Source organism: Neopelma chrysocephalum, unplaced genomic scaffold, assembly GCF_003984885.1.
Source record: "Neopelma chrysocephalum unplaced genomic scaffold, ASM398488v2 Primary Assembly neopelma1_279, whole genome shotgun sequence".
Lineage (NCBI taxonomy): Eukaryota > Metazoa > Chordata > Aves > Passeriformes > Pipridae > Neopelma > Neopelma chrysocephalum.
This window is the reverse complement of record NW_020897941.1, coordinates 284,693-310,606: the sequence shown is the minus strand read 5'-3', so window position 1 is coordinate 310,606 and position 25,914 is coordinate 284,693. Positions and strand designations below refer to the sequence as shown.

General features: G+C 62.5%; 5 protein-coding genes and 1 long non-coding RNA gene across 8 annotated transcripts in view; 2 read left to right on the top strand and 4 right to left on the bottom strand.

Moving 5' to 3' along the window:
- Window positions 1-3,615, bottom strand: part of ELL (elongation factor for RNA polymerase II) — a 53,795-nt gene extending 50,180 nt beyond the window's left edge. Inside the window, exon 1 of one of the 2 annotated variants that reach the window (XM_027704460.1) lies at window positions 3,459-3,615. In XM_027704460.1, coding sequence (XP_027560261.1) covers window positions 3,459-3,593 — 135 coding nt within the window. In that variant the 5' untranslated portion in view covers window positions 3,594-3,615. Of the gene's footprint in view, window positions 1-1,924; window positions 1,952-3,458 lie in introns of those variants that run through there. The other variant, XM_027704461.1, reaches the window with a different exon arrangement.
- A 640-nt stretch (window positions 3,616-4,255) lies between these two features.
- Window positions 4,256-12,168, bottom strand: FKBP8 (FKBP prolyl isomerase 8). Of its 2 annotated transcripts, none has more exons than XM_027704462.1 (9): window positions 11,966-12,168; window positions 9,335-9,637; window positions 9,011-9,180; window positions 8,665-8,753; window positions 8,167-8,384; window positions 7,921-8,093; window positions 7,607-7,684; window positions 5,542-5,679; window positions 4,256-5,076 (listed from the first exon to the last, which is right to left on the bottom strand). In XM_027704462.1, the coding sequence occupies exons 1-9, from the start codon at window positions 12,120-12,122 to the stop codon at window positions 4,990-4,992; spliced, it is 1,413 nt and encodes a 470-aa protein (XP_027560263.1). In that variant the 5' UTR covers window positions 12,123-12,168; the 3' UTR covers window positions 4,256-4,989. The 2 variants fall into 2 exon arrangements, with proteins under 2 accessions (XP_027560263.1, XP_027560265.1); XM_027704464.1 differs by lacking the exon at window positions 11,966-12,168 and adding an exon at window positions 9,940-9,987.
- Window positions 12,169-12,323: 155 nt separating this feature from the next.
- On the bottom strand, window positions 12,324-16,546 carry LOC113977924. The gene is made up of 2 exons (XR_003537442.1): window positions 16,430-16,546; window positions 12,324-12,899 (listed from the first exon to the last, which is right to left on the bottom strand). It is a non-coding gene; the product is annotated as an uncharacterized LOC113977924 (long non-coding RNA).
- UBA52 (ubiquitin A-52 residue ribosomal protein fusion product 1) lies at window positions 13,435-14,876 on the top strand. Its single transcript, XM_027704465.1, has 5 exons — window positions 13,435-13,526; window positions 14,144-14,263; window positions 14,344-14,430; window positions 14,536-14,638; window positions 14,736-14,876. The coding sequence occupies exons 2-5, from the start codon at window positions 14,161-14,163 to the stop codon at window positions 14,827-14,829; spliced, it is 387 nt and encodes a 128-aa protein (XP_027560266.1). The 5' UTR covers window positions 13,435-13,526; window positions 14,144-14,160; the 3' UTR covers window positions 14,830-14,876.
- Window positions 15,330-18,362, top strand: REX1BD (required for excision 1-B domain containing). Its single transcript, XM_027704466.1, has 5 exons — window positions 15,330-15,608; window positions 16,485-16,567; window positions 17,073-17,277; window positions 17,355-17,443; window positions 17,831-18,362. Exons 1-5 carry the CDS (start codon window positions 15,606-15,608, stop codon window positions 17,901-17,903), a joined length of 453 nt encoding a protein of 150 aa, XP_027560267.1. The 5' UTR covers window positions 15,330-15,605; the 3' UTR covers window positions 17,904-18,362.
- Window positions 18,363-19,053: 691 nt separating this feature from the next.
- On the bottom strand, window positions 19,054-21,663 carry CRLF1 (cytokine receptor like factor 1; the record flags this gene model as incomplete). The annotated part of the gene is made up of 7 exons (XM_027704456.1): window positions 19,054-19,159; window positions 19,308-19,486; window positions 19,729-19,897; window positions 19,973-20,130; window positions 20,356-20,525; window positions 20,854-20,983; window positions 21,372-21,663. Coding segments are annotated over 7 exons (1,122 nt in total), but the record flags the coding sequence as incomplete, so codon positions are not given.
- Window positions 21,664-25,914: the final 4,251 nt, after the last annotated feature.

Here is a 25,914-nt window from a genome sequence, read left to right as displayed (position 1 = left end):
AAGAAGAAAACAAGGAGGGGCATAAGGAGTTCCCTTGTACCTCGACATGGGCAGCAAGAAAGCTGGAGACAAACCAGAACAGATGGGAAAAAGCCACAGAATCATCTAATCCCAGAGTGGTTCGGGTTGGAAGGACATTAAAGCCCATCTTGTTCCACCCCCTGCCACGAGCAGGGACACCTTCCACTATCCCAGGTCGCTCCAAGCCCCGTCCAACCCGGCCTTGGCCACGTCCTGCTTTTTTGGGAAGGCCTAAACACATCCACACCCCCGAAGGGAAGGCAGCAAACTGAAGGCTGGTCTAGAATTACACTCCTGGGAGAACCCAGAGTTGTTTTAGGGTGAACACACCGGACCAGCTCCATTTCACCAGTGGACAAACCGACCTGGGACAGCCTTGCCACCGCTCGGCCCTCGCGCTTTCACAACCCTGGGGAAGCGGTTTCAGGGACAGCAAGTTTCACAAGGGGCAGCCAGGTGACATCTCACGGTGTCCCCTGTGAAGCCAGTGTTATCTCTTTTTTTAAAAGACTCCTATTTCTGTCAGGTGAGCTACTGGAGAAAGAAAGAAACCCTCTCCAGGATTGGGAAAAGCCGGAGCCCTGTGGAGCTCCTCAGCAGCAGCTCCACGTCCTCTGAACACGACACAGGAATGGCTGGAACACAAGAGCTGGGCATCAACAGCACAGAATCACAGACTGGTTTGGGCTGGGAGGGACCTCAAAGCTCAGCTCATTCCACCCCCTTCCACGGGCAGGGACACCTTCCGCTAGACCAGGTTGCTCCAAGCCCCATCCAACACATGGAATCACGACCATTTTCTTCCCCGGGACACAGAGAATTCCAGCAGAGACCCAAGAAGACAAATATCTGCTTCTCCACAGCCCTGATGAACACATGGTGCAGCTCCACACCAAGCCTGCAACTGCTCTGGCACAAGGGACACTCCAAACAAATGGCAGCTCGCCCGGCTGGGTGATCATTTTTGGATTATGTAATCCCAATACATTATTATTAGACCCAGAACAAACTCAAGCAAGGAACCGAAGACGTTTCCCTGCCCGTCCTGGCAGAGGGACAGAGCCTTGTCGCAGGAATCGCACGGACGTGCTCCCCCGGTGCCCAAAACAGGTCAGACTGCACATGTTGGACTCCAGGTAACACAAACAGCAGGATTGGATTCCAGGCCATTATCCATATTACACAACGCCGCCGTCAGTTCCACCACATTTCAAACCAAACCGAGCAGAAGGAGCCTGAGCAAATTTTTTCCATTTAAGCTGCTGCAGCCCAAAATTAAAAGCGGAGCTGGACTGGACAAACACACACACTGCAAAAGGTGTGTTGGAGGCGGTTCCCGGCGTGGCCGTGGCCGAGCGCTTCCGAGGAAGCCCAGACGTTTTCCCCAAGCTGGAGAAACTGTTTATAGAACCCATGCAGAAGGAGCATATGTGTTTAATAGCCCACTAATTGTTGCGTTATTCACTACACAAACAAGCAGCTCTTCTGCCCTTATCCCTTCCTGCCCAGTTAATCACCAGGAGCCTCTGACTATTTCTCTTTTGGGTGGCGGTGAAGGAAGCAAAGTTCATTAGTGGCCGTTGGCCACCAAACAATCCAGAGCCCAGGCTTCATTTAGAAAATAAACACCACTATTCATGTGTGACACGGACTCGGAATAGCTTCCCAAAATATTTAATGCAGCTGCCTGTAGCCTTCCTACTCTCCCTCCCTCCTCCCCCCCGCAAAAAAAAGGCTTTCCTAATATATAGGAAAGACTTATATGGATTATTTGTTTCATTTTCAGACCAAAAAAAAAAGCTATTAATTCAGTCTACCCAAGTCACTTATTGCTACTGACTTCTCATAATGCTGATAAACACTCATTAAAATATAAGTTGATAAACCCTGGTACAGTCATTACCTTCGTCCTCATACAGAGATTGCCCAATTCAGTGATGTGATGTAACCAACACCCTAAATTAAAAATAGTGTTGTGACAACATATGGTTTATCCTACAGAAGCTGGCAGGCAGGACGCTCCTAATGACAAACGGGTTTAGGCTCCCAGCTTCCCCCAGCAAGGTGAGGAGACACAAATGCTCGTCGCAGGATCAGAGGCAGAAAGGAAAAAATAAAATAAAATAAAATAAAATGACACCGAAAACGACAGTTTTGAACCCCTCTCCGGTCCATCCCAACGCCTGCCGCTGCCGCCGAGCACTGCCATCGTTCTTTATTTACATGACTAATAAGCTCTCTGGATGCATTTCAAGGAAATCGCTCGGAAAAGACAATCTGGAAATTTCAAAATACAGCCCCGGCCTGAACGTGCCTCCCCCCCCCTTCCCGGGGAGGGAAGTACCGGGCTATGGGGAGGGGGGTACAACCGGGAAAGGGGCAGCGAAGGGGGGGGACCCCCCACCCAGTCCGGGATGGCAGCACCGGGGGTGGACCCCCCCCTTTTTTCCCCCCTCCCCGGTCCTGGAAACCCACGTCACGTTTACCGGGGGAACGGGGAGAGGGGCGGAGGGGGCATCGACGTCCCTCCACCCCCCTCCCCAGACACTCCCGGGCACTGACGGCAGTTCCCGTCACCTCCCGGGGGGGGGACACCGAGCGCCCACCCCCGCACCGAGACCGCGGGGCGTGGGTCCCCTTCACCCACCGGGGGGGGGGCACATTGGGGTCCCCCCTTCACCCACCGGGGGGACACATTGGGGTCCCCTTCACCCACTGGGGGGGGCACATTGGGGTCCCCCCTTCACCCACCGGGGGGGGCACATTGGGGGTCCTTCCTTTACCCACTGGGGGGACAAACTGGGGACCCTCTTTACCCACCGAGGGGCACATTGAGAGCCCCCCTTTACCCACCGAGGGGGCACATTGGGGTCCCCCCTTTACCCACCGGGGGGGGACATTGGGGTACCCCCTTTACCCATCGGGGGGGGGCACACTGGGGTCTCCCCAGGAGCTACCGGGAGGTGTGGGGGGGGTACGACACACACCCCCCGACCCCTCCCGGTGCCCCTCAGGCACCTACCGGAGGATCACGACCCCTCCCCGGTTACCCACCGGGGGGCCCACAGGGACCCCTTAAACGCCAGTGGAGGGGGACACACACACACACACACACACCGACGGCACCGGGGGGCGTTCCGAGCCCCCTCGGTCTCCCTCAACCCCCCGGCATCGGGATCGCCCCTCACCCCCCCCTCCCGCCTTCCCCGCTCACTCACAGAGGGGGGGGTTGGGGCAGGAGCTCCCGCACCCCCTCGGTGTCTCACCGCGGAGCCCCCCCCGACCACCGACCCACCTCCCCTCTCACCCCCGCGGGGGGCTCCCCTCCCTCCGGGGGCCTCGTGGCGACCGCCCGCCCTCTGCCTCCTTCCCTCCCTCCCTCCCTCCCTCCCCTCCGCGGGGGCCGTGCCGCCCGCCCCGCGGGCCACCCTCCTTACCTTACAAGCCTGGTAGCTCTCGAAGGCGCGCAGGGCGCTCTCCGTGAGCTTGACGTGGAAGACGGAGACGCGGGTGCCGCGGCCGAGGCGGCCGCAGGACAGCCCGTACCCGCGCTCCGCCTGCAGCGCCGCCATCTTGGGACCGTCTCCCCCTCCGCGCCTGGGCCGCCGGGGCCGCCCGCCGCCGGCCACGCCCCCCCTTATGAATTATTCATGAGGTGCCCCTGCGCGCCGCCGGCCACGCCCCCTTCCCGGGGCGCCTGTTGCTGGGGCGAGGCGGCGGGCAGCGCGCGCGCCCATTGGCTGAGGGGAGGAGGGCGCCGCGCCGGATTGGGCGGCGCGGAGGCGGGGGAGGCGGGGATATGCAAATGAACGGGGAGCGGGGCATGCTGGGGAGGGTGGTCTGGCGCGCTGGGGGAGCGCGGGGAGGGGGCGGCGGCAGCAGGGGGGAACCCCCGGCATGAGATCCCCGGGTATGAACCCCCCCCCCCCCCCCCCCCCCCCCCCCCCCCCGGGCCCCGCCCGGGGCTCCCCGGGCCCCCCCCCCAAGCGGGGCCCGTGGTCCCCCGGGTCCCCCCCCCCCAGGCAGAGCTCTGTGCTCTCCAGGCCTCTCCAGGGCCAGGCATCCCCAGATATGGGAGCTGCTCCCTCCTGCCTTACAGCTGTGTGGGGGCCATAAAAATTTGCCCCCCAATGAAAGAGAGCCACTCCTGGCCCCCACTGCAGCCACGAGCGCGTGTGGCAAGAGGGGGGACAGCGAAGATGAATGTCTGAGTGACAATAAAAAGGCCTGGACGTGAAGGAATTGTCCTTTATTTGGGAAGTTCACAGTCAGTTTGGGGTGGGAGGACAGTGCTACAAACCCCCCCTGCGAGCAGAGCTGAGGCAGCGGCAGGGCAGGGAGGGACCCCCAAAAGCTTGGACCCACAGGAGACAGCCCGGACAGGGGGTCTCCGACGATCCCCTCCTGCCATCCCTCCCGCCACAGGTTTCTTTGGCTTCCTTTGGACATTGCACGCTCTGGGGATGTGCCGGGGAGGGGAGCGGGAGCCTCCGGGAGGGCTGAGTCCCTCAGGACACAGGGAATGTCGCTGCACCTACCCTTGGGCACATCCACATGGCTTCCCTTCCCTTCCCTTCCCACAGTTGGGCCCAGCTTCCTTCCACGTGCCTCCCCCAGCTGAGAGGGGACAGGACCCCCCGGGATGGGGATGGCCACAATGTACCGCTGTGTGGGAGCTCCCGCTCCCCCCGACACGCTCGGGGCCGGGGGCTGAGCCCCTGATTGCCGGGAGGGTGCCTGGGGGTCCCCGCTCTGCCCGCGGCTCCATCCCCGCAGCTGCGCCCGCCCGCGCCGGGAGGGATACGGGGAATGTCGGGAGGGAGACCCGGCACCTCCAGCAGAGAAAGCATCCGTGTTCCTGCAGCTGCCAGTCCACGGGAAGGGGTGGGGGAGCCCCTCGGCGCAGAGAGAGAGAGAGGCAGGGGCCCGGTGCTGGTCCCGTGCCCAGGGGCCGCCCCGGCGCCAGCCTCAGTTCCTCGCCGCGATGACCACGGACAAGGCCACGCCGCCCAGCGCGATGGCCGTCGCCCCGAAGAGCCACTTCCAGGGGATGGACTGCGGAGGAGGGAGCCAGGGAGGTGAGGGGGATGTGCCACCCTTGCCTCTCCCTGGCTCCCGGCATCCCAGACGCTGGGGCCATCCCAAAAAGGCAAGCGCTGCGCCGGCAGCACGTGGCCGGAGCGTCCGCGGGGACAGCGTGTGCCGCCGGCTGCCCAGCTGACAGCTCAGGCTGCCGAGAGCAGCAGCTGGGAGCAAAGTCCGGACCCCTCCAGCTGGCACCGCCGGGATCCGGCGGACGGAGCCAGCACAGCCTGTTATCAGCGTTTTCCTGGCACGGCTCCCGGAGCACGGCCCCCCGTTCCCAGCGGGATCGCTGCCCGGGCACGGCCCACCCACGTGGGTCACACCCGCAGCCCGGGAGCAGCGCTGTGTCACCCCCCACCCCGGGGCCTGGGGGACAATGACACGTCCCCTGTGGATCCCCAATCCCCCCCCCGGGATCCCAGCGCCAGCCCTTACCCAGGGCAGCTTGTCTTTGCACTTCCTGGGGGTGCCGGAGGCGCTGGGATTCCCGAGCATCTTCCTGTACATCTCGGTCTCCACGTTCCTCTGGTCCGCATGTTTCTTCACCAGCTTGGAGAGCTCGGCGTGGATGGTCTGGGGAGGAGAGCGAGGTGTTACCAGCCCTGCACCATCCCTGCCGGTGGTGTCACCAAACAGCAGCTCCCACCACCCCTGGGATGTGCAGGGACTTGGTGGAAGAGCTCAGAAGCAGCTGAGGGGGTGATGGCCTCATCCTGCCCCACTGCCCAGTGCCAAGGGACAACCAGGCTGGCGTGGGCCACCCTGTGGGTCCGAGTGCCCCTCTGTCCTTTTTGGCCACTCTGTTCCCTGGCAGTGGGGAGCAGAGCCCAGGGCTGATCCCAGACACAAAGGAATGAATTTTTATCCTTTAATCGAGACAGGAAAGTGTCTGCCTTGAGGACAGACGTGCCCAAGCTCTCCCACTTGTGTCTGGAAGCAGGCTGGGAAAGTGGGCTTAAACTCAGCCTGGTCTGAAGTGGGATTGCAGCAAGACCCAGGGCCAGTCTGTACCTGCCCAGCTGGGGCAGGAGAAGGCTCCGAGTGCTGTGTGGGGCTCCCAAAAAAGCCACAGGAAGTGCCGGGGAGCCGAGCACGGCAGGGTGGCAGGAAGGACGTCGCGGTGGCACAGCCGTGCTGTGCCCTCTGCTGGGGGTTCCCCAGGCCGTGCCACGCCGGGAAATGCTGCCTCCAACACGAGAATTCGGATGTCTGGAGGACGGGAAGCTCCCGCTCGGAACTCCCCGGGGCTGGCACATCACAGCAGGACAAACATCAGCATCCCACCCTGCTCCCCAGAGCCTGCATTTTCCAAGGGGCGGGGAGAAGGGATGCCGGTGACACCTGGAAGGTGTGACAGCCTCAGAGAACCTGTTTCCTCACGGGAGGCAGGTGGAGCCCGGCATTTCTGGAGTGTTTTCAGCACCGGTAGCCGTGGCCTGTGAGTCACCAGGGCTGCGACCGGAGAGGCCCCACCACTTCCCCGGAGCAGCCGCCGGAGAGCCCAGTAATTTGCTGTCCTTGTGGTTTCACCGGTAACGTCACTGCCGGGCATTTGGATTTTCCAGCCCTCTCCAATTAAAAGCTCCATCGGAACAGGCTGGTGAGCAGCTGCCCTGCCCGGTGACGTGCTGGAGACGTACAGGGAACGGCTCCCTGTGCTGCTCCCTCTCCACCCCGGCCTTGCTGGGGAGTGAAGGGTTTGGGATCCTGCTCGCCCTTCTGTGGGTGCTCTCAGATCACCCCCGTGGGTGGGATCACACCCCATCCAACCCCTCACCTTCGGGCACTGGATCACGACACAAATCCTGATGGTCTGGTGAGATTCCCAGAAAAGGGGTGGACACAACAACGGACCCAAGCCCACCTGGAGAGCCAAGCCCCCCAGGCAGCACCTCCCTGTCTCTCCCCAGGCTCGCTCCTGCTGGGAGCCACTTCCTGGCACTGTTTTTTTGATTCCTCCCAAGGCTCCAGTCCTGCAGCTGATCATTAACCGACAGGAAATTCCTGACCCAGAGCTCGCCCTGCCCGGGCGCTGGACCGAGGTCTGGCTGCTCCCACCACCCAGTGAATCACACCCAGGGCTGCTGAGCGAGTTTGTGGGGACTCAGCTCTGCCCCACTTCCCGCAGCGGCGGCACGAGCTGCCAGAGCCACCCGGGAAAGCTGGAGCAGCCAGGACCATCCACAGCGGATAGCTGGAGCAGGGATGGGTTGGCAGGGAGCCCTGCCAGTGCCAGGAGCAAAGGTCAATGAGGGAATCTTGCAACATGGAGATAAAGGACCCGCCAGCCCAGCCACGCTCGGATGTTGCACCTCATGGGGCGTCATCCCCCAGACTCTGGGGCTATTCCCAGCCTTCCTTCATGGAGCTGGGAACAGCTATCGGGGGGCTTCAGCCTTCCACGGGGGACACTGAGGTTTGTAGGGACACGGACAAGAGAGGAGCACCCCACAGACCCCCAGCTCAGTGGGATTATGGGCAGCACACACCTGCAGCCTACCTTGTTTGAAGGCTCCAGCTTCAACGCCGCCTTCAAGATGGGAATGGCCTCCCTGTATTCACCCTGCTGAGCCAGGACCTGGAGAGCAAGACAAGGGTTGAGCAGGATGACTGAAGGCTGTCCCTCTGCCCCCTGGCTGAGATCTGTCCCTTGATCCCCTGCCTGAGGTCTGTCCCTCTGTCCCCTGCCTGAGATCTGTCCCCTGGTAGAGACCTGTCCCTTTGTCCCCTGGTTGAAATCTGTTCCTCTGTCCCCTTACTGAGATCTGTCCCTCGGTCCCCTGTCCTGCCACGGACAAGGGACCCCAGCCTCACCTTTCCCTTTCTGAAGAGAGCCTTGATGTTCTCTGGCTGGTGCTCCAGCACGAGGTTACAGGACTTGAGAGCCGCCTTGTAATGGTCCAGTTTCAGCTGCGAGGCCGCCAGGTTGTTGAGACATTTCACCTTCACGTCCAGCAGCTCGGCCTCCTCATCCGGGCTGAAATCCACTGCCAAGACCCCGGAGCCAGGTTAGGGCAGGACAGGAGCCCGGGGGGCCCGAGCTGGGGGGGAAATAGATACCTTTGGAGTTGGAGCCGATGATCCTGAGGGCGATGTCATAGGAGTTGATGGCCAGCACATAATCTGCCTGCTGGTAGAAGTAGTTGCCCCGCTCCCGTTTGCGGTTGGCCAGCTCGACCTTCTCCTTCCCGCTGAGCAGCTCCAGGTCTGGGGCGTCCCGAGCCGCCAGCAGCTCCACCTCCAGCGTGAGGGATGCGTTGGGTGGGATGTCAGGGCTCCTGCATGGAGACAGGCACAAAGCCACGGGACCACTGTCGCCTCTGTCAGCCCCACCAGACGCTGGGCCACGCGGATTTAGCGCCGTGGCTCAGAAATCAGTGCCAAGGCAGCTTCCCAGGGGTAGGGAATGATGAAGATCTTTCTTCATGGCAAGTGAGCTGGGTGTCCCTGCCCGTGGAAGCTGAGGTTTGCCAGCTGGGCTGTCACCAGGAGAGCAGGGGCAGCCCCCACAGGCCTGTTTGGGACCACCCTGCCCCACCCCGTGCCCTCCCTGCTCACCTGCCCTGAGTGCCATAGCAATACTTGGCATCCGACACAATCAAAGCTGTCTCCCCCATTTCCAGGAGCTGCACACACAGGTCCAGAGCCTGCAGGGAACACAACATGGAATCATGGAATGGTTTGGGTTGGAAGGGACCTTAAAGCCCATCCACCTTCCACTAGACCAGGTTGCTCCAAGCCCCACTAACTTGGCCAACATCAGGGAGAGGAGCACGAAGCAAGGGCAGAGGGGCCACTTTGGCCTGCAAAACAGGACATCACTGACCCCCTGAGGTGAGGTCCTGCCCCACAGGGTGCAAACACAGCACTGATAAAACCAGACGAGCTCCCTCCCAGCCCTGACCTGCAGGACATCGCAGTCCCCCAGCGTGAAGGTGAGGGCAGGGTCCTCCTCCACCACGGTGCCATCCTCCAGCGTGGCCTTCAGGCGGATTGTCACGTCCTGGCCCTTTCGGGGACGGGTGTCCACCCCCTGGCCCGGCACCAGCGTCTTCTTCTTGAGCAAGCCGCTCCCTGGGCACGGAGAAGGACACGGTGGGGAGGGAAAAGCCCGATCTCCCCCCCACCCCGCCCTGGCTCCTCCTGGCCGGCCTTCACGGCACCGGGAGCACCAGGGAAACCCCTGAAGCCTCAAAACCAAGCGCCCTCCCGCCCCCGGGGCTCTCACCCAAAACATCGAGCCACTCCTGGGGTTCCCCGGGCGCGTCCCCCCCGCCCCGCTCGGGGGGCTGCGCATCCTCCCGCGGCGGCGCCGGCGGCCGGGCCACGTCCTCCAGCGGGGGCAGCTCGCTCAGGTCATCCTCCTCCTCCTCCTCCTCCTCCTCCTCCTCCTCTTCCAGCACCTCGAAATCCTCCGCCGTGTCCAGCGGAGCCGCCTCGGCCGCCGGTGCCGGCTCGGTGCCGGTGCCCACCCGGCCCGGGCAGCCGCTCCCCGGTTCCTCCCCGCTGGACGCCATCGCGGCGGAGCAAGCTGGAGCGGGGAGAGGGGACGGGGGTCGGTGGGACCTCGGTCTTACCGGGGGGACACGCGGAGCGCCGGGACCCACCGGGAGCAGGGGATGCGCCAAGGGGGGCAGAGGAGTGCGCGGCGCGCCGGGGAAGGGATCGGGCCCGGGGGTGGGAGGGACGGGCCCGGTGGGTTTGGTGGGCCCGGCGGGATCGGGGCAGGGGGGTCGCGGCCCCGGTCCCCGGTCCCCGTCCCGGGACTCCCGCGCCCCCCGCCCGCCCCCCCCCCCCACGTGACCGCCGCGCGCGCCCCCCGCCCGCTCTCACCTGGCCCGCGAACCCGCGTCCGCCGGGCCCCGCCCCTCCTCTCCCATTGGCCCGTCACCGCCCACCGCGTGACGCCATTGGGCGGGGAGCACGCCCGTCAGCGCGGCCCGGCGCCGCCTTAAAGGGGCCGCTACACGCGCGGTCGCCGCGCCCCCAGCGGCGCGGGGAGGGGGTCTCCGCCGGTCCCATCAGTCCCGCCACCGGTACCGGCGCGGCCCCGTGATGCCAGCGGGGGGCCCGGTCCCCTCTACCCCCACCTCCCCCCCCGCCGCTGTCCGGCACTTCCGTCCCTTCGCGGTGACGCCGCGAGGTCGCGCCCCCACGTGACGCCGCGGCCGCCGCACCCGGAAGCGGCGCGGAGCGGCCGCCGGTGCCGCCCCCGGTGCCGCTGCCCCGTCATGTGAGAGCGGCGGGTCGGGCCCCCCCAGGTGCGCGGGGTGGGCTCCGGGAGGGGCTCAGCCCCGCGTGTCCCCGGGGCAGCCGCGGGAGCGGCGGCGCTACCGGGCACGGGGGGGCGGTGGGCGGGCGGGGACCCCCCGGTACCCCCCGGTAACTCCCGGTACCGGCGTGCAGCGCCGCCCCGGGAGCGGGCAGGGCGGTAACTCCGGTGCTGGTTGCGTGGCGGGGCGGAGGGGGCCCCGGTATCGCGGATGTGGAGGGGATGGGGGGTGTGTCTCCGTTACCGGGGGGTCGCGGGGGGTCTCCCGTTCCCCCCCCCGGCTGAGCTGCCCCTCGCGATCCCGCAGGCCACGATGGAGCCCACGGCCTCGCAGGTGTTCTGCGGGCGGGTGCTGGGCATGGTGAACGCCGAGGACGTGAATGCCATCATCCTGGCCCAGAAAAACATGTGAGTGCCCGGCGGGGGGAACCGGCCCGGGGGAGCCCCGGCATCGGGAGCCTCCCCCGGGAGAGGGTTTGGGGGGTCTTTGCCGAGCTCCGTGTGCTTCCCCTCCCCACCCCCCCTGCAGGTTGGATCGGTTCGAGAAGACCAACGAGATGCTGCTCAACTTCAACAACCTGTCGAGTGTGAGGATGCAGCAGATGAACGAGCGGTTCCTGCACCACACCAGGACCCTGGTGGAGATGAAGAAGGACCTGGACAGCATCTTCCGAAGGATCCGGTGGGAAACGGGGTGGGAGGGGGCAGGGACACAGCACGGCGGGGCGGGGGGTGGTGTGGGGTGTTAAAGCAGGGCACGAGTCGGAGTTTGGGGGGATATTGTCAGTGAAATTTGTTGGAGAGGGGAAAACACGTAGAGAGGAGCTGCAGAGGCTGGAGCTTTGGGATTCCATGATTCTGGTCTAGCCAGGATGGTCTGTGCTCCCTGGGGTGGTCACAAAACCGCTCAGAAACACCCCGTGTGGAGGATGGGGATGATCCGGGAGGGTGGGGAGGGACCCCTGAGGAACCCCCTGGGATTGTCCATAAATGCTGGAGAGTGGAGGGAGCTGGTGGGGCAGCTCAGCCCCGGATCCCTCAGCTCCCCATGGACTCAGCTCAATCTCTCCTCCCCAGGACACTCAAAGGGAAGCTGGCGAAGCAGTACCCCGAGGCTTTCAGCAGTGAGTGATTCCTGATGTGTGGATTCATAGAATCATGGAATGGTTTGGGTTGGGAGGGACCTTAAAGCCCATCCAGTGCCACCTTCCACTAGCCCAGGTTGTTCTAACCTTGCCTTGGACACTTCCAGGGATCCAGGGGCAGCCACAGCTTCTCTGGGCAACCTGTGCCAGGGCCTCCCCACCGTCACAGGGTGGAATTCTTTCCCAATGTCCCATCTAACCCTGCTCTCTGGCAGTGGGAAGCCATTCCTCCTTGTCCTGGTGCTCTGTGCTCAGTTTTCCTCCCTATTCCAAAGAACACATGAGGTGTCTCTTGGGAATGAGGAGAAGCCAATGACACATCCCAGGCATGTGCTGGCCCGTGGCTGCCGCTCTAAAAGTCTGGAAAACTCCTTGGTTCTATTAAATGCTGTTGCAAGAAGTTACTAATTTACGTGCTGGTGTGTTTTTGATTGATTCCTACCACGTGCAGAATTAGGGAATTGCTCTCCTGGGGTATCTCTTGCCACCGGTGTCAGAGAACTGACATCTGCCTCTTCCCTTCCAGACATCCACGAATCTCCCATCCTGGAAGACGACGACGATTTCGACCCCGTCCCCAAAAGCACCACAACCACCATCGCTACCTCTGAGCAGAGCACGGAGTCCTGTGACACCAGCCCTGATGTCATCTCTCCCACCACGAGCCAGGATTTTGAGGATTTATCCCAAGGCCAGTACGACGTGCCGGCCGTGAACGGACAGAGTCTCACAGACGAGGACACGGCCAACGGCCTGGACTAGGAGAGTCGGGTCCTGCCCCCAGAGAACTTTCTATCCTGTATTTATATTTGTGTGTTGCTTTTTTTTTTTTCCCTTTTTTTTTTTTTTTTTTTTGGGAGAGGGAAGCGAAGGCTGGGAGAGAAGCCGAGGGAGGAGGAAGGTGCTGCCCTTCCTCCTCTAAAACTGCCACTGAGGTGTAAACCCACCACTCGCTTCAGGGGGAATCAGTAAATCCTGGGTTGGAAACGCCTCTTGTCCTTCCTCGTTTCTGCGCTCAGGAGAGCGGCCAAACCCCTCCAGCCACATAGTTTTTGGTGCAGAAAAAGCCGTTTTGGGGCACAGCTGGTTGGTTTTTTTTTCTTAAGGAATGTGTTCCCACCATCGCTCCAGCTTTCCCAGGGGTCTGTCGGTGCTGCTGATGGACTCGTGCTGTGTTTCACACCTGTGGGAAGAGCCAGAGCGGGGTTTCCCTTTGGCTCTCACAGCTCAGCCCCTCATGTGGTGCTGCTGGGCACCACACGGGCAGACCCGCACCTGTTCCCTGCCAGGAAGATGTTGTCCAGGTCCTTCTTCATTTCCACCAGCGTCTTGGTGTGGTGGAGCTTGGGCCTGGGATCTTCATGGCCTGTGAGGGGCTGAGGGGAGAGTGGGGGGCTGAAGCCCTCGGGTTTGGGGCTGCTCCTGGGGCTGTAGGGTCAGTGTGGCGCTGATCCTTTGGCCGCGGGGTCTATCCCGGGGTCAGGTTGGGGCTGGTCCCATGGCCACGGGGCCGGTTTGGGGCCAGGCTGAGGTCCATGGGGTCAGTGTGGCCATGGTCCTGGCGCCGTGGGGCTGGTTTGGGGCCAGTCCTGTGGCTGTGGGGTCACAGGTTTGGGGCAGGCCTTGGGATGGGCCCCGTGGCCACGGGGTCAGTGTGGGGCCAGCCTGGGGTCCACGGGGTCAGTCCCAGGGCCTCGTGGTCGGTGTCAGCCCGATCCCGGGCTGGTTTGAGGCCGGTCCGAGGCTGTGGTCGTGGGGTCGGTATGAGGCCGGTCCAGGGTCCGTGGGGCTGGTCCCGGGGCCCCGTGGGACCGGCGGTATCGGGACAGGCAGTCCCGGTCTCACCCCGGCAGTGACGGGGCGGTTCCGGTGGCCGGGGGCGGTCCCGGTGTCACCCGGTGTCACCGCCGGAAGTGACGGAGCAGTCCCGGTGTCACAGCCGGAAGTGACGCACAGGCGGGTTCCGGTCCCGCCTCCCTTTTCCCTCTGCAGCGAGGCCGCGGGTGCGCGCGGGGCGGCGGGGCCTGGCGTGGGGAGGGGGATCCCGGGATGGGCCCCGGGGCCCGGGAGGGGGGAACGGGATCACTGGATGGGCCCCGGGGCCCGGGAGGGGGGAACGGGATGCCGGGGTGGGGCTCGGGGCCCGGGAGGGGGGAACGGGATGCCGGGGTGGGGCCCGGGAGGGGCGGACTGGATCCCAGGATAGGTCCCAAATCCTGAGGTGCTCCCCGGATCCCGGGAGGGGCGGGCTGGATGTCGGGGAAGGGACGGGATCCCGGGATTTGGGGATATTAGAGCCCGGGGAGGGGACTGGATCCGGGGAGAGGGGAACCGGGCCCCAGAGGAGGGGGACTGGATCCCGGGATGGGGTTGGATCCCGGGGAAGGGACCCTGGATCCCGGGATGGGGCTGGATCGCGGGATGGGCCCCGGATTCCGCGAGGGGGGAACTGGATGCCGGGATAGGGGCTGGATCCCGGGGTAGGGGACCGGGAGCTCGGGAATGGGGGTTCAGGGACTGGGAATTATGCTTTGAGTGGTCGGTCCTTGCTGGGGGTGGGCACGGGGACACCGGGACCCCCGGGCCCACCCAGGGGGTGACGCAGCCGCCGCTCCCGCAGACAAAAACGGTGCCAAGATGCAGATCTTCGTGAAGACCCTGACGGGCAAAACCATCACCCTTGAGGTGGAGCCCAATGACACCATCGAGAACGTGAAAGCCAAAATCCAGGACAAGGAAGGTACTGGCAGGGCCAGGGAGCGGCGGGGCAGCCCCGTGGGGGTCCCCTGGTGCCCCCACCACGGTGATTCTCCCCCACAGGGATCCCCCCCGACCAGCAGCGTCTGATCTTCGCGGGGAAGCAGCTGGAGGACGGCCGCACCCTCGCCGACTACAACATCCAGAAAGGTGCTCCCTGGACCCTTGGGAGGTTTTTGGAGGGGGGGGGAGGATGTTTTTGGGGGGGTGCCAGGTGCTCCCTGACCCCGCCATGACACCGACCTCTCCTTCCAGAGTCCACCCTTCACCTGGTGCTGCGCCTGCGGGGCGGAATCATCGAGCCCTCCCTGCGCCAGCTCGCCCAGAAGTACAACTGCGACAAGATGATCTGCCGCAAGTACGTCCCCCTGTGTCCCCCTCCCCTTCCCACAGCCCCCTCTCCACTCCCTGTCCCCCTCCCCAGGGCTGTCCTGACCTGTGTCCCCCCTCCCCAGGTGCTACGCCCGCCTGCACCCCCGCGCCGTCAACTGCCGCAAGAAGAAGTGTGGGCACACCAACAACCTGCGCCCCAAGAAGAAGGTCAAGTAGAGCCACCGGCCCTGCCTGTGCTGGCCAATAAAGTGTTGCAGTGCTCAGCCCTGTTTTCTGGTGTTTTTTTTACCCAAAATTGTGTGGTTTGGAATAAAGGAGAGGGAGGGGAGCAGGGAGGGATGGAGGTGGTGCCAGTCAGTGCCTGCAGTCACAGACTGGGACACCCTGGTCACTAGTGCAGGGTCCAGACTGGCACCGGGGACCCCAAAAAAACCATGCTGCCTGCCCACCAGGCTCCCCCACCATGTGCACACAACAGAGGTGGGCACTGGGACCCACCCCTGTCCCTGGTCCCCGTGTCCAGCTCGGTCCCAGGCCCTCCCCACTCCACCGGCCACACACCAGGAGCCCCCGGGCCACGTGTACCCAGACCACCCAGACCGGCACTGGGACCCCCAGCCATGCACACACCAGACAGGTGGGCACCGGGACCCCACCACACACCTTTGCCCGCCCGCCGGGAACCCTGGCCGTGTGCACAGCGCACAGACGAGCACCGGGACCACCCCGTCCACCGGCTGCACCGGGACCCCACTAGAACCCCCTTCCCACCCACCGGGAACCCCCCGCACACGACACAGACGGGCACCGGGACCCCCGCCGGCGGCGTGCGCACGGACCGGACCGGGCACCGGGCACCGGGGAGGGGGCAGCGGGCACCGGGGAGGGAGCGGGGAGGGCACGGGCGCTGCCGGCCGGTGCCTGCAGGTGGCGGCGGAGCCGCGCTCCGCCCCGCGGGCCCCGGGCCTGCGCCGTGCGGTCGCCACCGGGCCATGGTGAGCGGCACCGGGAGCGGGCGGGGAACGGCCCCCGGGGCACGGGGAGGGGGCGAGGGGGGCTCTGGGGGCCGAGCAGTGAATGTGTGGTCGGGGGGAGTCACGGGATGGGGCCGGGCTGTGGGCGGGGGGTCCCGGTGCCCGTCTGCGTTGTTTGGGAACGGGCGGGGCGCTCCCGGTGCGCGGGGAGCGGGATGGGGGGTCCCGGTGCCCCTCCGACGTTGTGCGCACATTGGTGGGGGTCCCGGTGCGTGGGCAGCGGGGTGGGGGGGTCTTGGTGCCGGTCCGGTCCGTGCACGAGTGGACGGGGCGGTCCCGGTGCCCGCCTGTGATGTGTGCGCGCAGCCGGGGGGCTCCCGGTGCGTGGGCACCGGGATGGGGGGTCCCGGAGCCGGTCCGGGATGGGGTGGTCCCAGTGCGTGAGTGCAGCGATGGAGGGGATCTCGGTGCCAGACCGGGCATAGGTAGAAGGGGGGCTCCTGGTGCACAGGCAGCAAGGTGGGGGGGTCCCTGGACGAGTGGAATGGGGGTCCCGGTGCCCGGTTGTATTCCGGGCACGTGTCTGGGGGGTCCTGGTGCGTGGGCAGGGTGGTGACGGGGGTTCCCGATGCCCGTTTGTGTTGTGTGCTCAAGGCTGGGGATTCCCGGTGTGTGAGCAGTGGGATGGGGGGCTCCCGGTGCTGGTGCTGGACTGAGCTCAAGAACCGCGGCCGGAATCCACCTGGGTCCCCCCCAGGACGGGCACTGGGCAGTGGGAGGGTCTTACCCCAGCACAGGGGTGAGACCCCCGGGCAATGCTGGCTCTGCCCAGAGCCCGTTACCGGGTCACCGGTGCCGTGGTGTCCCCAGCTGCCACCGTGCCCTTGTGTCCCGCAGACGGGCGAGGCCGTGCAGGCTCTGCTGCAGCGGCTGCAGGTGCTCCAGGGCGAGAGGGTGGAAACCTACCGGCTCTTCGAGGAGTGAGTACCGGCACCACCGGGGATGAGCGGGGGGCACACGGGGCACCTCCCGGGGCAGGGCATCCCCAGCAAGGCACTGAATCCCCGGCAAAAGGAACCAAATCCCCCCATCCTGATTATTTTGCCTCCCTCTGGGACCCGGCGCTCGGGGCGGCTGATGAGCTCCAGCTGGCAGCAGGACGCCGTGCTGGACACCTGAATCCTGTTTTAGCATCCAGCAGGAGATGATGGGCTTCACGAGTGAGAAGGATAAAAAAAAAACAACGCTCCCTCCAAAAAAAAAAAAGCAGTTTCCAAGCTTTTCCCATGTGAGGGGTGAGGCCGCCTGGTCATGGGGAGCTGCCAAATCCAGGCAGGAGGAGAAGGAAGGCAGGAGAACCCTCCTGGTGCTGCCCGTGGCGGGTGGCAAAAGGAGCTTTGGCAGAACGAGGATCTCGGGGTGTTGCCATCCCGGTGGCCCCCGGGTGTGGTGACGGTGGCTTCCCACCCCCTCCCCTGTCCGCAGGGGCCACCAGGCGTACCTGAGCAGTGCCCCCCACTATGACTTCCCGCGGTACCGGCAGCTGGTGCACGAGGTCACCGTGGCCTTCAGCGGCATCTCCCGGGAGGTGCTGGGCATCGCCGGGCGCCTGCGGGACGAGCTGGGCCGCCCTGACCTGGCCCAGCACCTGGCCCGGCTCCAGGAACGGGAGCAGGAGAAGCTGCAGCTGGTGGGTGCCGGGCTGGGGGGGGTCCCTGGGGCTCGTTTGGGGGGTGTCTCTGGGCTCTCATGGTGTCCCTCCCGCAGACGGCGCAGCTCCAGCTGGCCCGGCAGCGGGCACAGGACCAGCCCGAGGTGGACGTCCATCAGCAGGAGGTGCAGGAGCTCAAGCACAAGTAGGTGGTGACCCCGCTGCTCTCCCCGTTCATTTTGGGGTGGCAGCAGCTCCCCTCAGCCCAGGATCCCTGCTGCCATCCCCCTTCCCCCCCCTCTTCGGGGTGGCAACGTCCCCCCAAGCCCACAGAATCACGCGATGTCCTGAGTTGGAAGGGACCCGCACGGATCGTGGAGTCCAGCCCAGGAGCCCCTTCCCTGCGTTTCCCCTCCCTCCCCGTGGCCCAGGGGGGCCCAGATGGTGCCTTCGGGGTCTGGCGGTGCTGCGTGGCCGCGTCCCCTCGGCCTCCCCGGGCTGAGTGTTTCATAAACAGCGCGGGGAAGGCGAGGGCGGCCCACATAATACGCTCCATATGGGCTTTATTTATAGTTTCCATCCGCTCTCGTAGGCTAATTAAAACCATTGAGGCAATCAGCGAAATTCTCCAGGACCTCAAGTACGATTCGGAAGAAGTTGAGTGATGGGTGTCCCCGTGGGAACGGCTGGAGGGGCCGGCTGGTGGAACGGGGGCCCCGCTCGCCCCCCACCCGCTCCCGGTGCAGCCGCCCAGGCACCTTGGCAAGGTGGGCATCGTCCTCTCCACCCCTTTTCTTGAGCACGGGCTGGAAGGGGTAGAGAACCCCCCTCCTGGGAGAAGTGGGGTGCCCCTAAATCCTGAGTATCCCTCAGCAGAGGGGTCTGGTTCCCCTCCACGGGGCTGTGCCAAAGAAAAACCACGACCTGCAGTGCCAACGGGCTGCCTTGCTTTGACTCCCATCGAGGTGGGCACTGCCCGTGCTGCCCGCTGGAGGCCCACGAGCAGCAGCCCCCGTCCCCCAAACCACATCCTGGGGATCAGCTGTTCCCCCAACCCCACGGCGGTTTCGGTGCTCCACAAGCGCCTTTTCTGTGGTCATCCAAAATAAACCTGTCCCCGTGGAGCTGGGCTGAGTGGTGTGATCTGAAGGGGTCATATGGCCCCCCCCTGCCCCAGTGCCACCCCTTCCAGCTCGGCTCGGTCCCCTGGGAACCCTGGGATGGGGTGACAAGGGCCACGGGCCCCATTTGGCTGCCCGCTGCATCCCCGTCCCCGCGCAGCGCTGCCGCTCCGCTGACGCAGACCCCGGTGGGGTTTCAGAGGTTTATTGGCATTAAGCTTAAATCTGTTCCTAATTGACTGAAATGGAACCAAAATAAGGCTGGTTTGAATCAAAATTGGAGCAGGCACTGGGCAAACCCCAGCAGCCTCCAATCAGCCCGCGCGGCTCCCCGAGGACGGAGCCCTCCCCGTGCACCCGCACGCGGATCCCCGGGGACAAAACAGCCAAAATCGCTTCCCCGGGGAGGGCACTGCGGCGAGGCTGGGGGTCACCCGGGAAGCCCCCACTGCCCCTTTCATCCCAGAGGCTGCCCCGGCTGGCGGTTGAGGAGCAAAGTCCCCATGTCCCCCCTGGCCGGGCAAGGCTGGGGGGTGCCCTCGCTGCCGCGGGGCACAAGGGGCCGCAATCCAGGGCCAGCAGCACGTGAGGGGCTCCCGGGGCTGGGCCAGCCCGGCCCCCTAACCTCACCCCAGCCCGGCCCCCAGGGCTGCAGGGCTGTGCTGCGCCCCAGCCGCCTCCCTGCTCCCCCACGGCGGGGCCGGGGCGGGCGCGGGTGGTCCCGGGTGGGCGCCGGGCGCCCCGTCCCATCCTGCCGGCGCTCGGTCCCCCGCGGGCTACAACTTATCGCCGGGAAGAACCTGCGGAGAGGAGCAGAGCCCCGCGTCGCCCCGGGGTCGGCGTCACCCCCCAGCATCCCTGGGGTGGGGATGGGGGTCACCCCACGTCCCAACCCCCCGTCCCCGCCCAGCCGGGGAGAAGAAGTGCGAGAAAAGGCTCCTTACCTACCTGGTTGCGTGTTTTGTGCGATTTCTGCAGCCACACGCGCCACTGGTCGTAGAGCTTGATGCCGAGGTTGGAGCAGCCGTAGGCGTGTTTCTTCACCCACCCGAAGAACTGCTTCAGCTCCCGCCGCAGCGTCGTGTTTTGCTCCCCGCCTTTGGGGTCGCAGCCCCCCGCCCCTCGCTCTGCGGGGACAAGGGGGTCAGTGTGGGGTCAAGGGGGTCAGGGATGTGCCTCAACCTCCCCCTCGGGTGAGAGCAAACCGAGCTGGTTTTGGCTCCCGGCTAGGGAAGCCACGCTCCAAATTGGCTCCCTTGCAAGAAATCCAGGTGCTGGGCACGGAGCGGGGAAGGGCCCCCCTGCACATCCCAGGGAGGGGAGCACAGCACCATCGGCACCCCCCCAGAGCGGCGCTGGCGGCACTCACCGCTGCGTGGGGTGGAGGCGGCGGTGGGATTGCTCCAGTCGCTCCAGATCCCGGCTTTCTTGGAGCCATAGATGCCGAAGGGATTACAGCGCACCTGGACGAAGTAGACGGTGCCGGGGCGCAGGCCGGCCAGGCGGCAGGACGTCTGGTTGCCCACGTCATCCACCACCTGGGGAGGGAGGAGATGGGAGCACCCACGCGCGGGGTCGGCGGTCCCGCGCCGGCACCGGCGACACCGACCCACCTTCCACTCCGAGCTGTCCTCCACCCGGTACTGGATCTGGTACTTGGCTTGGAAGAGGAAATCCTTGAGGGCCGGCGGGGAGCTCCAGCGCACGCTCAGCTGGTCCTCCAGGTCCCCCACGCGGCTGACGTGCACGTCCGACGGCGGGTCGGTGGTGACTGCGGGGACAGGGCAGCGCCGCGGGGCCGCGAGGGTTAAGGAGCCGCAGATGTAAAACCCACTCGGAGCAAACAGCCTAATTCGATTAGGAGCAATTCTGCTCACATATCGCCCATTTCCTGCTGCCCCCCCCCCCCCTTCCGTCCCATCCCGGGGCTGAAACCTCCACCCTCCCGCTCCACCCTCCCGCTCCCTCCCGTGGGGTCACCGGTGACATCGCTCACCCACGTTGAGGATGTCCAACATGACGACGTCGGACACGGCCACCCCCAGCCGGTTGGACGCCTCCACCCAGATCTCGTAGGGCGTGAAGAGGGCCAGGTCCTTGGGGATGCGGCAGGAGTAGGGCCCGGCCGTGTGATATTCCTGGCAGGTGTTGTCCCGGCCGTACCACCTGCGGGCAGGGCGTGAGCACCGGCACCGCCGGGAGCTGTGGGTGCTCACCCATCCCCGGAGGAGCCGCTCCCACGGCCCATTTATCTACTGGAATTGTGTTACCACCCCTATGGCTCACCCAGCGGTGCCAACTCAACCAGGGCCACGGCGGCTTCTCACCCTCCTCCTCCTCCTCCCCAGCACCATGAGACCCAAAAAACTCCTCATGCCAGCACCACCCCCAAAGAGGGGCCAGCCAAGGAGGCCTCGGGCACCACATTCCCTGTTTCCCATTAAATCCCACACCGGCGTTTTTAACAATAACCGGAATTAAGGTGAACACCCACCTGAGCTTGTACTTGAGGGTGTAGTTGGTGTGCAAGAAGGTCTCTCCTTCTGTCCCCGGCGCCCACTTGCAGGTCAGGTCCTTCATGTTTTTGGACCAGCAAGTGATGTTGACCGGTTTTTCCGGGGGTACTGGGAGACCAAAAAAGAACAAAAACAAGAAGTTCCAGAGCCCCAAAAAAAACAAATCCGAGCCGCATTCCCATCTAAGCCTCTGTATTTCCCGGGGAACGTAGCGACCCAAAAAAACAAATCCGAGAGCCGCATTCCCTGTTCCGATTCTGTATTCCCGGGGCGCGAGCGTCGCCCTTTATTTTAAAAATAGCCCCGGAGATAAAAATCTTACGAATATTGATTCGGACAAGCGCGGGGGTTTTTTTTGCCAAAAACAGCCCTCTCTCCCGGCGCGGGGAGCTCCGAGCGGAGCAGCTTTGGCAAGAACCAAGAGGGGCGTCCTGGGGAGCCCCCTCGACCCTGCAAGGGGATCCGGGGGGGGGACGCGACCGCGCCGACGACGTACGTCCAACGTAAAGGCAGGAGCCGGCCAAGATGCCGCCGTCTCTGCTGTGACACACCAGGTTGTCCCCCGACTGCTGCCTGGAGCCGTTGAGGCGGGCGAGGGCCACGCTGAGCGTGGAGGGCCCGAGGGCGGCGTAGGAGGCGGCGGGAAGGCGCCGCCCGTTCAGGGTCCAGTACAGGTCCTCGGCTTTCAGCGGAAAGTCCGGGCTGACCGTGCACGTGGCGACCAGCGAGGAGCCGATCAGCAGGGTGGGGTCTTGGGGGGAAATCACGGCGGGGTCTGCAGCCGGAGAGACAGAGAGTGGGAGGGGGAAATGTCAATTATGGAGGGGCTGTGTAGGTAAATATGGCTTTTTGAATGCCTTTTGTGTCTGTTTTAGATAACTTAAGGACGTTTGTTATCTGTTTTAGATAATTCAAGTACATCTGCGTGTCTTCTGTATTCATTTAAATGCGTTTTGTACCTATGTAAATGCATTTTATACCTATTTAAATGCATTTTATACCTATTTAAATGCATTTCATACCCACTTAAATACACTGTTTATCTATTTAAATGCACTGTTTATCTATTTAAATATACTGTTTATCTATTTAAATGCATTGTTTATCTATTTTACATTTACCTAGATCATCATATCTGTTTTATATAGATTTAAACTATCACATATCTATCTTAGGTCAATTTAAACCATTGCATGTCTATCTTAGGTCAATTTAAACCATTGCATGTCTATCTTAGGTCAATTTAAACCATTGCATATCTATCTTAGGTCAATTTAAACCATTGTGTATCTATCTTGGATCAATTTGAATCATCACATGTCTATTTCAGATCAATTTAAATCATCACATATCTATTTTGTATTGATTTAAATCATGGCATCTCTATTTCACATCAATTTAAATACATTTATATCCATTTTACATTGATTTAATGACGTTTATTTTTGTTACATTTGTATCGAAGGTTCCAAATTAATATCTGTTTTATATTGATTTAAATACATTTTATATCTGTCCTTTGTCTATGTGCATTTTATATCCATTTTATATCTGAAAGCTTTGATATCTCTTTTATATATATTTAAATAGGTTTTATCTCTATTCTATATCTAAACACACATCTAGTCTATATCTAAATACACATCTATTTTTATCTATTTAAATACCCTCTATATCTACTCTGATACCTAAATACATTTCTTATCTGCCTAAATACTTTTAATATCTATTTTAATATCTATTTTATGCCTTTCCAAGTACTTTTTATGCCTATTTTAAGCCCTTTTTTTTTTCCCCCAGGGCTGGGTTGTGGCTTTGGAAGTTTGTCGGGACAAAAAGATTTCAAAAGCAACTATGGAAAATCTAAGGGATTTTTTTTTCTTCCCCTCCCTCCTCCTTTCCCCAGGGCCGGCATTCCCGCCTGGATCACACCAGCGAGGGCCGGGAAGTTGCTTCATCCCACTCATCCCAAGCAAATCCCTTCGCCATGGGACCCCCCCCCCCCCCCGGTTTATCCCAAAACTGCTCCACCACGAGGCTTCCAAAGGCTCCCCCGGCCGCGCTCCGGGGTGTTCCGTGTCCGTCAGCCTTATCGGCTCCATCCGCACGCGCCGGGCTAATATTCCCCAAATTACCTCCCGGAAAGTGCCGCGACCTCCCCTCCCCTCCGACCTCCCGGCCCCCGATCGGCTTTCAGCGCCCGCCGCCCGCCCCGGCTCCCACCCGGCATTCCAAGGTCCTTGTCGTGCCGGAGGGATCCTAATGAGGGATCCTTGCCCCTTCCTGCGGCTCCCACCCGGCATTCCAAGGTCCTTGTTGTGCCGGAGGGATCCTAATGAGGGGTCCCTGGGGCTTCTTCCGGCTCCCACCTGGCATTCCAAGGTCCTTGTTGTGCCGGAGGGATCCTAATGAGGGATCCTTGCCCCTTCCTGCGGCTCCCACCCGGCATTCCAAGGTCCTTGTTGTGCCGGAGGGATCCTAATGAGAGGTCCCTGGGGCTTCTTCCGGCTCCCACCCGGCACAATTAGCGCTCCAAGAGCCTCGTTATTCCCGAGATAATTAGGGGTCCCTGCTCTGCTTGGGGGAGGCTGGTGAGGTGGGAGGAAGGGAATCCAGGGGGAAAAGCATCTGGGAGATGGTGGTGTGGGGTACCCCAATCATCCCTGGGTTGGTGCTGGATACCCTGGGGTGCCCCAGACATCCGTGGATTGGTGCTGGACACTTCGGGGTACCCCGGGGTACCCCAAACATCCGTGGGTTGGTGACGGATGCCCTGGGGTAACCCAAACATCCACAGGGCAGTGCCAGGTACTCCAAAGTGCTCTGAGTACCCATGGATTGGTACAGGCACCCCAAACATCCATGGAGTGGTGCCAGGTACCCCAAGCATCCATGGGATGGTGCTGAGTACCTTGGGGTACCCTGAGTGCCCATGGGTTGGTCGGAACACCCCGAGCATCCACGGGTGATACGGATCCACCCCCCCAAAACAAACCCTTCCCAAGGCCAGCGAGGCCTCCAAAAAACTCATCCCCCGGCTCTGCCAATGAGCCCATCCTGCTCCAACTCCTCCACCAGCCGAGCCCGGAGCTGCTCCGGCTCTGCCCGTAACAGATCCGGCACTCCAAGCCCTAATTCTCCCAAATCTTAATCTAAACAGCCCCAGAAACACACACGAGCACCGAAAACCAGACACGTTTCCCGTCCTCCGAGCGGGACCCTCTGGAGGGGCCAATTTTCTCTCTCTATTTTTTTTTCCCCTGGAATTTTTCTTTTTTTCCCCCCTCCTTCAAGCAGGAGCCTCTGGAGGGGCCAATTATATATAAATATATATTTATTTTCTTTTCCCCTGGCTTTTCCCCCCCCCTCCCCTGCTCAGCGCAGCCACGGAGCCGAACATGTGTTTTAAAAGGGAAAAGTGTGAAGTTTTCCGATCGGAGGGGAAAGGGCCGGAGAGACACAGGCAGCCTGTGGAATGTGCAAGTTGCAAGGAAAATACCTGCTTGGGGGGTTTTATGGCTTCTCTATTGCAAAAAAAAATTGCTGATCAGGTGCTAAGTAATGCTATAAAGTAAAACCACATTTCCAAGGTGTCGGGAACGTTTATGCTTTTCTTCCGAAGGGCCGGATTTCATTTCAGTTTCATATCGGAGGGTTTTTTTAAGGAGTTGGGGAAAGAAAAGGGGAAAAAAAAAAACCCAACCCAATCCTCTCCGATAAGTGTCGGAGATCACGCAGTTAAAAAAGATTTATGGAGCTCTGCAGGGGTCTAAAGAAAAAGAGGAATAATTGCCTCGAAGAACAAAAGGGAATTTGGGAAGCTCTGAATTCCACAGGAAAAATAAATTTAAATATATATATATATCTTTAGAGCTCTTCTAAAGCCCGAGCAACGAGGTTTGCGGGCAGACACAACACACAGAAATGCTCTATCCCTCTTTTCCACCCCGTTTTTCACTCTTTCCCCCCCCCCTCCTTTCTCATCTCCGACTGGCATTTCTCGTGCCCATCCCTGGGCTCGAGGAGGGATTTATAAAAAGCCCAGGCATTCCAGCGCGGCCGAGCTGCACCGAGGGGAAACTTTCACTCTCTAAAAGGACATTTGGCTTCGCCTTCCCCAGCGCTGCACGTCGAGGGGCCGCGGGGCGAGCGCTGCCCCGGACCCCCGTGGGGAGGGGGGGAACGGGGGATCCGGGGGAGGCGAATCAGGCACCGGCTGCCCCCGACCGGGAGGATAAAGGTGCGGGGTCACCCCTAACGAGGGGCTGTCCGCGGCCTCGCCTTGTTCCCGGTGGAATTAAACCCTCCAGGCAGCGGGGTGGGCACTGGGGTGGGCACCGCTCCCGCTGGAAACCCACCGGGATTCGGCCGCTGGCGTTAACGGCCCCTGAAGGGGATTTTTGGAGCGATTTTCCTCCCCAGCCTCCGTCGCTCCGGCAATTCGTGCCCCAATTAACGCTCTTAAGACTCCCCCCCTTGAGGAGACGCGGGCGGGTCGGGGGGTCCGCCCGCGGTGTCGCCGGGGAGGGGACGCGGGAGCCGCGGTGGCTTTTTCTTGGCGGGTCCCGTTTGCGCGTCGGGGCGAAAGAACATCCATCGCCTTGAGAAATTCCCATCATAGGGAGGAAGCCAAACTTCCTGCTGCGGGGAGCGGGATCTCGCCTCCCCCCCCGGCTCGGGCCGCAGGGGGGGCGACGAGGCGGCGGCGGGTGGTGGGACGGGGGGATCGGTCGCGTTTAGGGCTCCGCGGGGAGGGGGGAACCCCCCCCGTGGGTCTCCTCCCTTGGCGAGGGGGGGACCCCGATCCCCGCGGGGCTGAGGCCGCCCACAGCTCAGCCCACAGGTGGCACCTCCCGGACCTGCCACCGCCCGCTGGGACCCCCAAATTGGGCATCGCTGCGGAGCCCCGCGGAGGGATTGTTTTTTTTGGAGGGGGGGGACTTGAGGGGTGGTCGTTGTTCTCCGTGGGGGAAGGAGGGAGATCCCTATTGTTCTGGGTGGGAAAAGGGGATTCATTGTTCTCTGGGATTGGGGGGGGG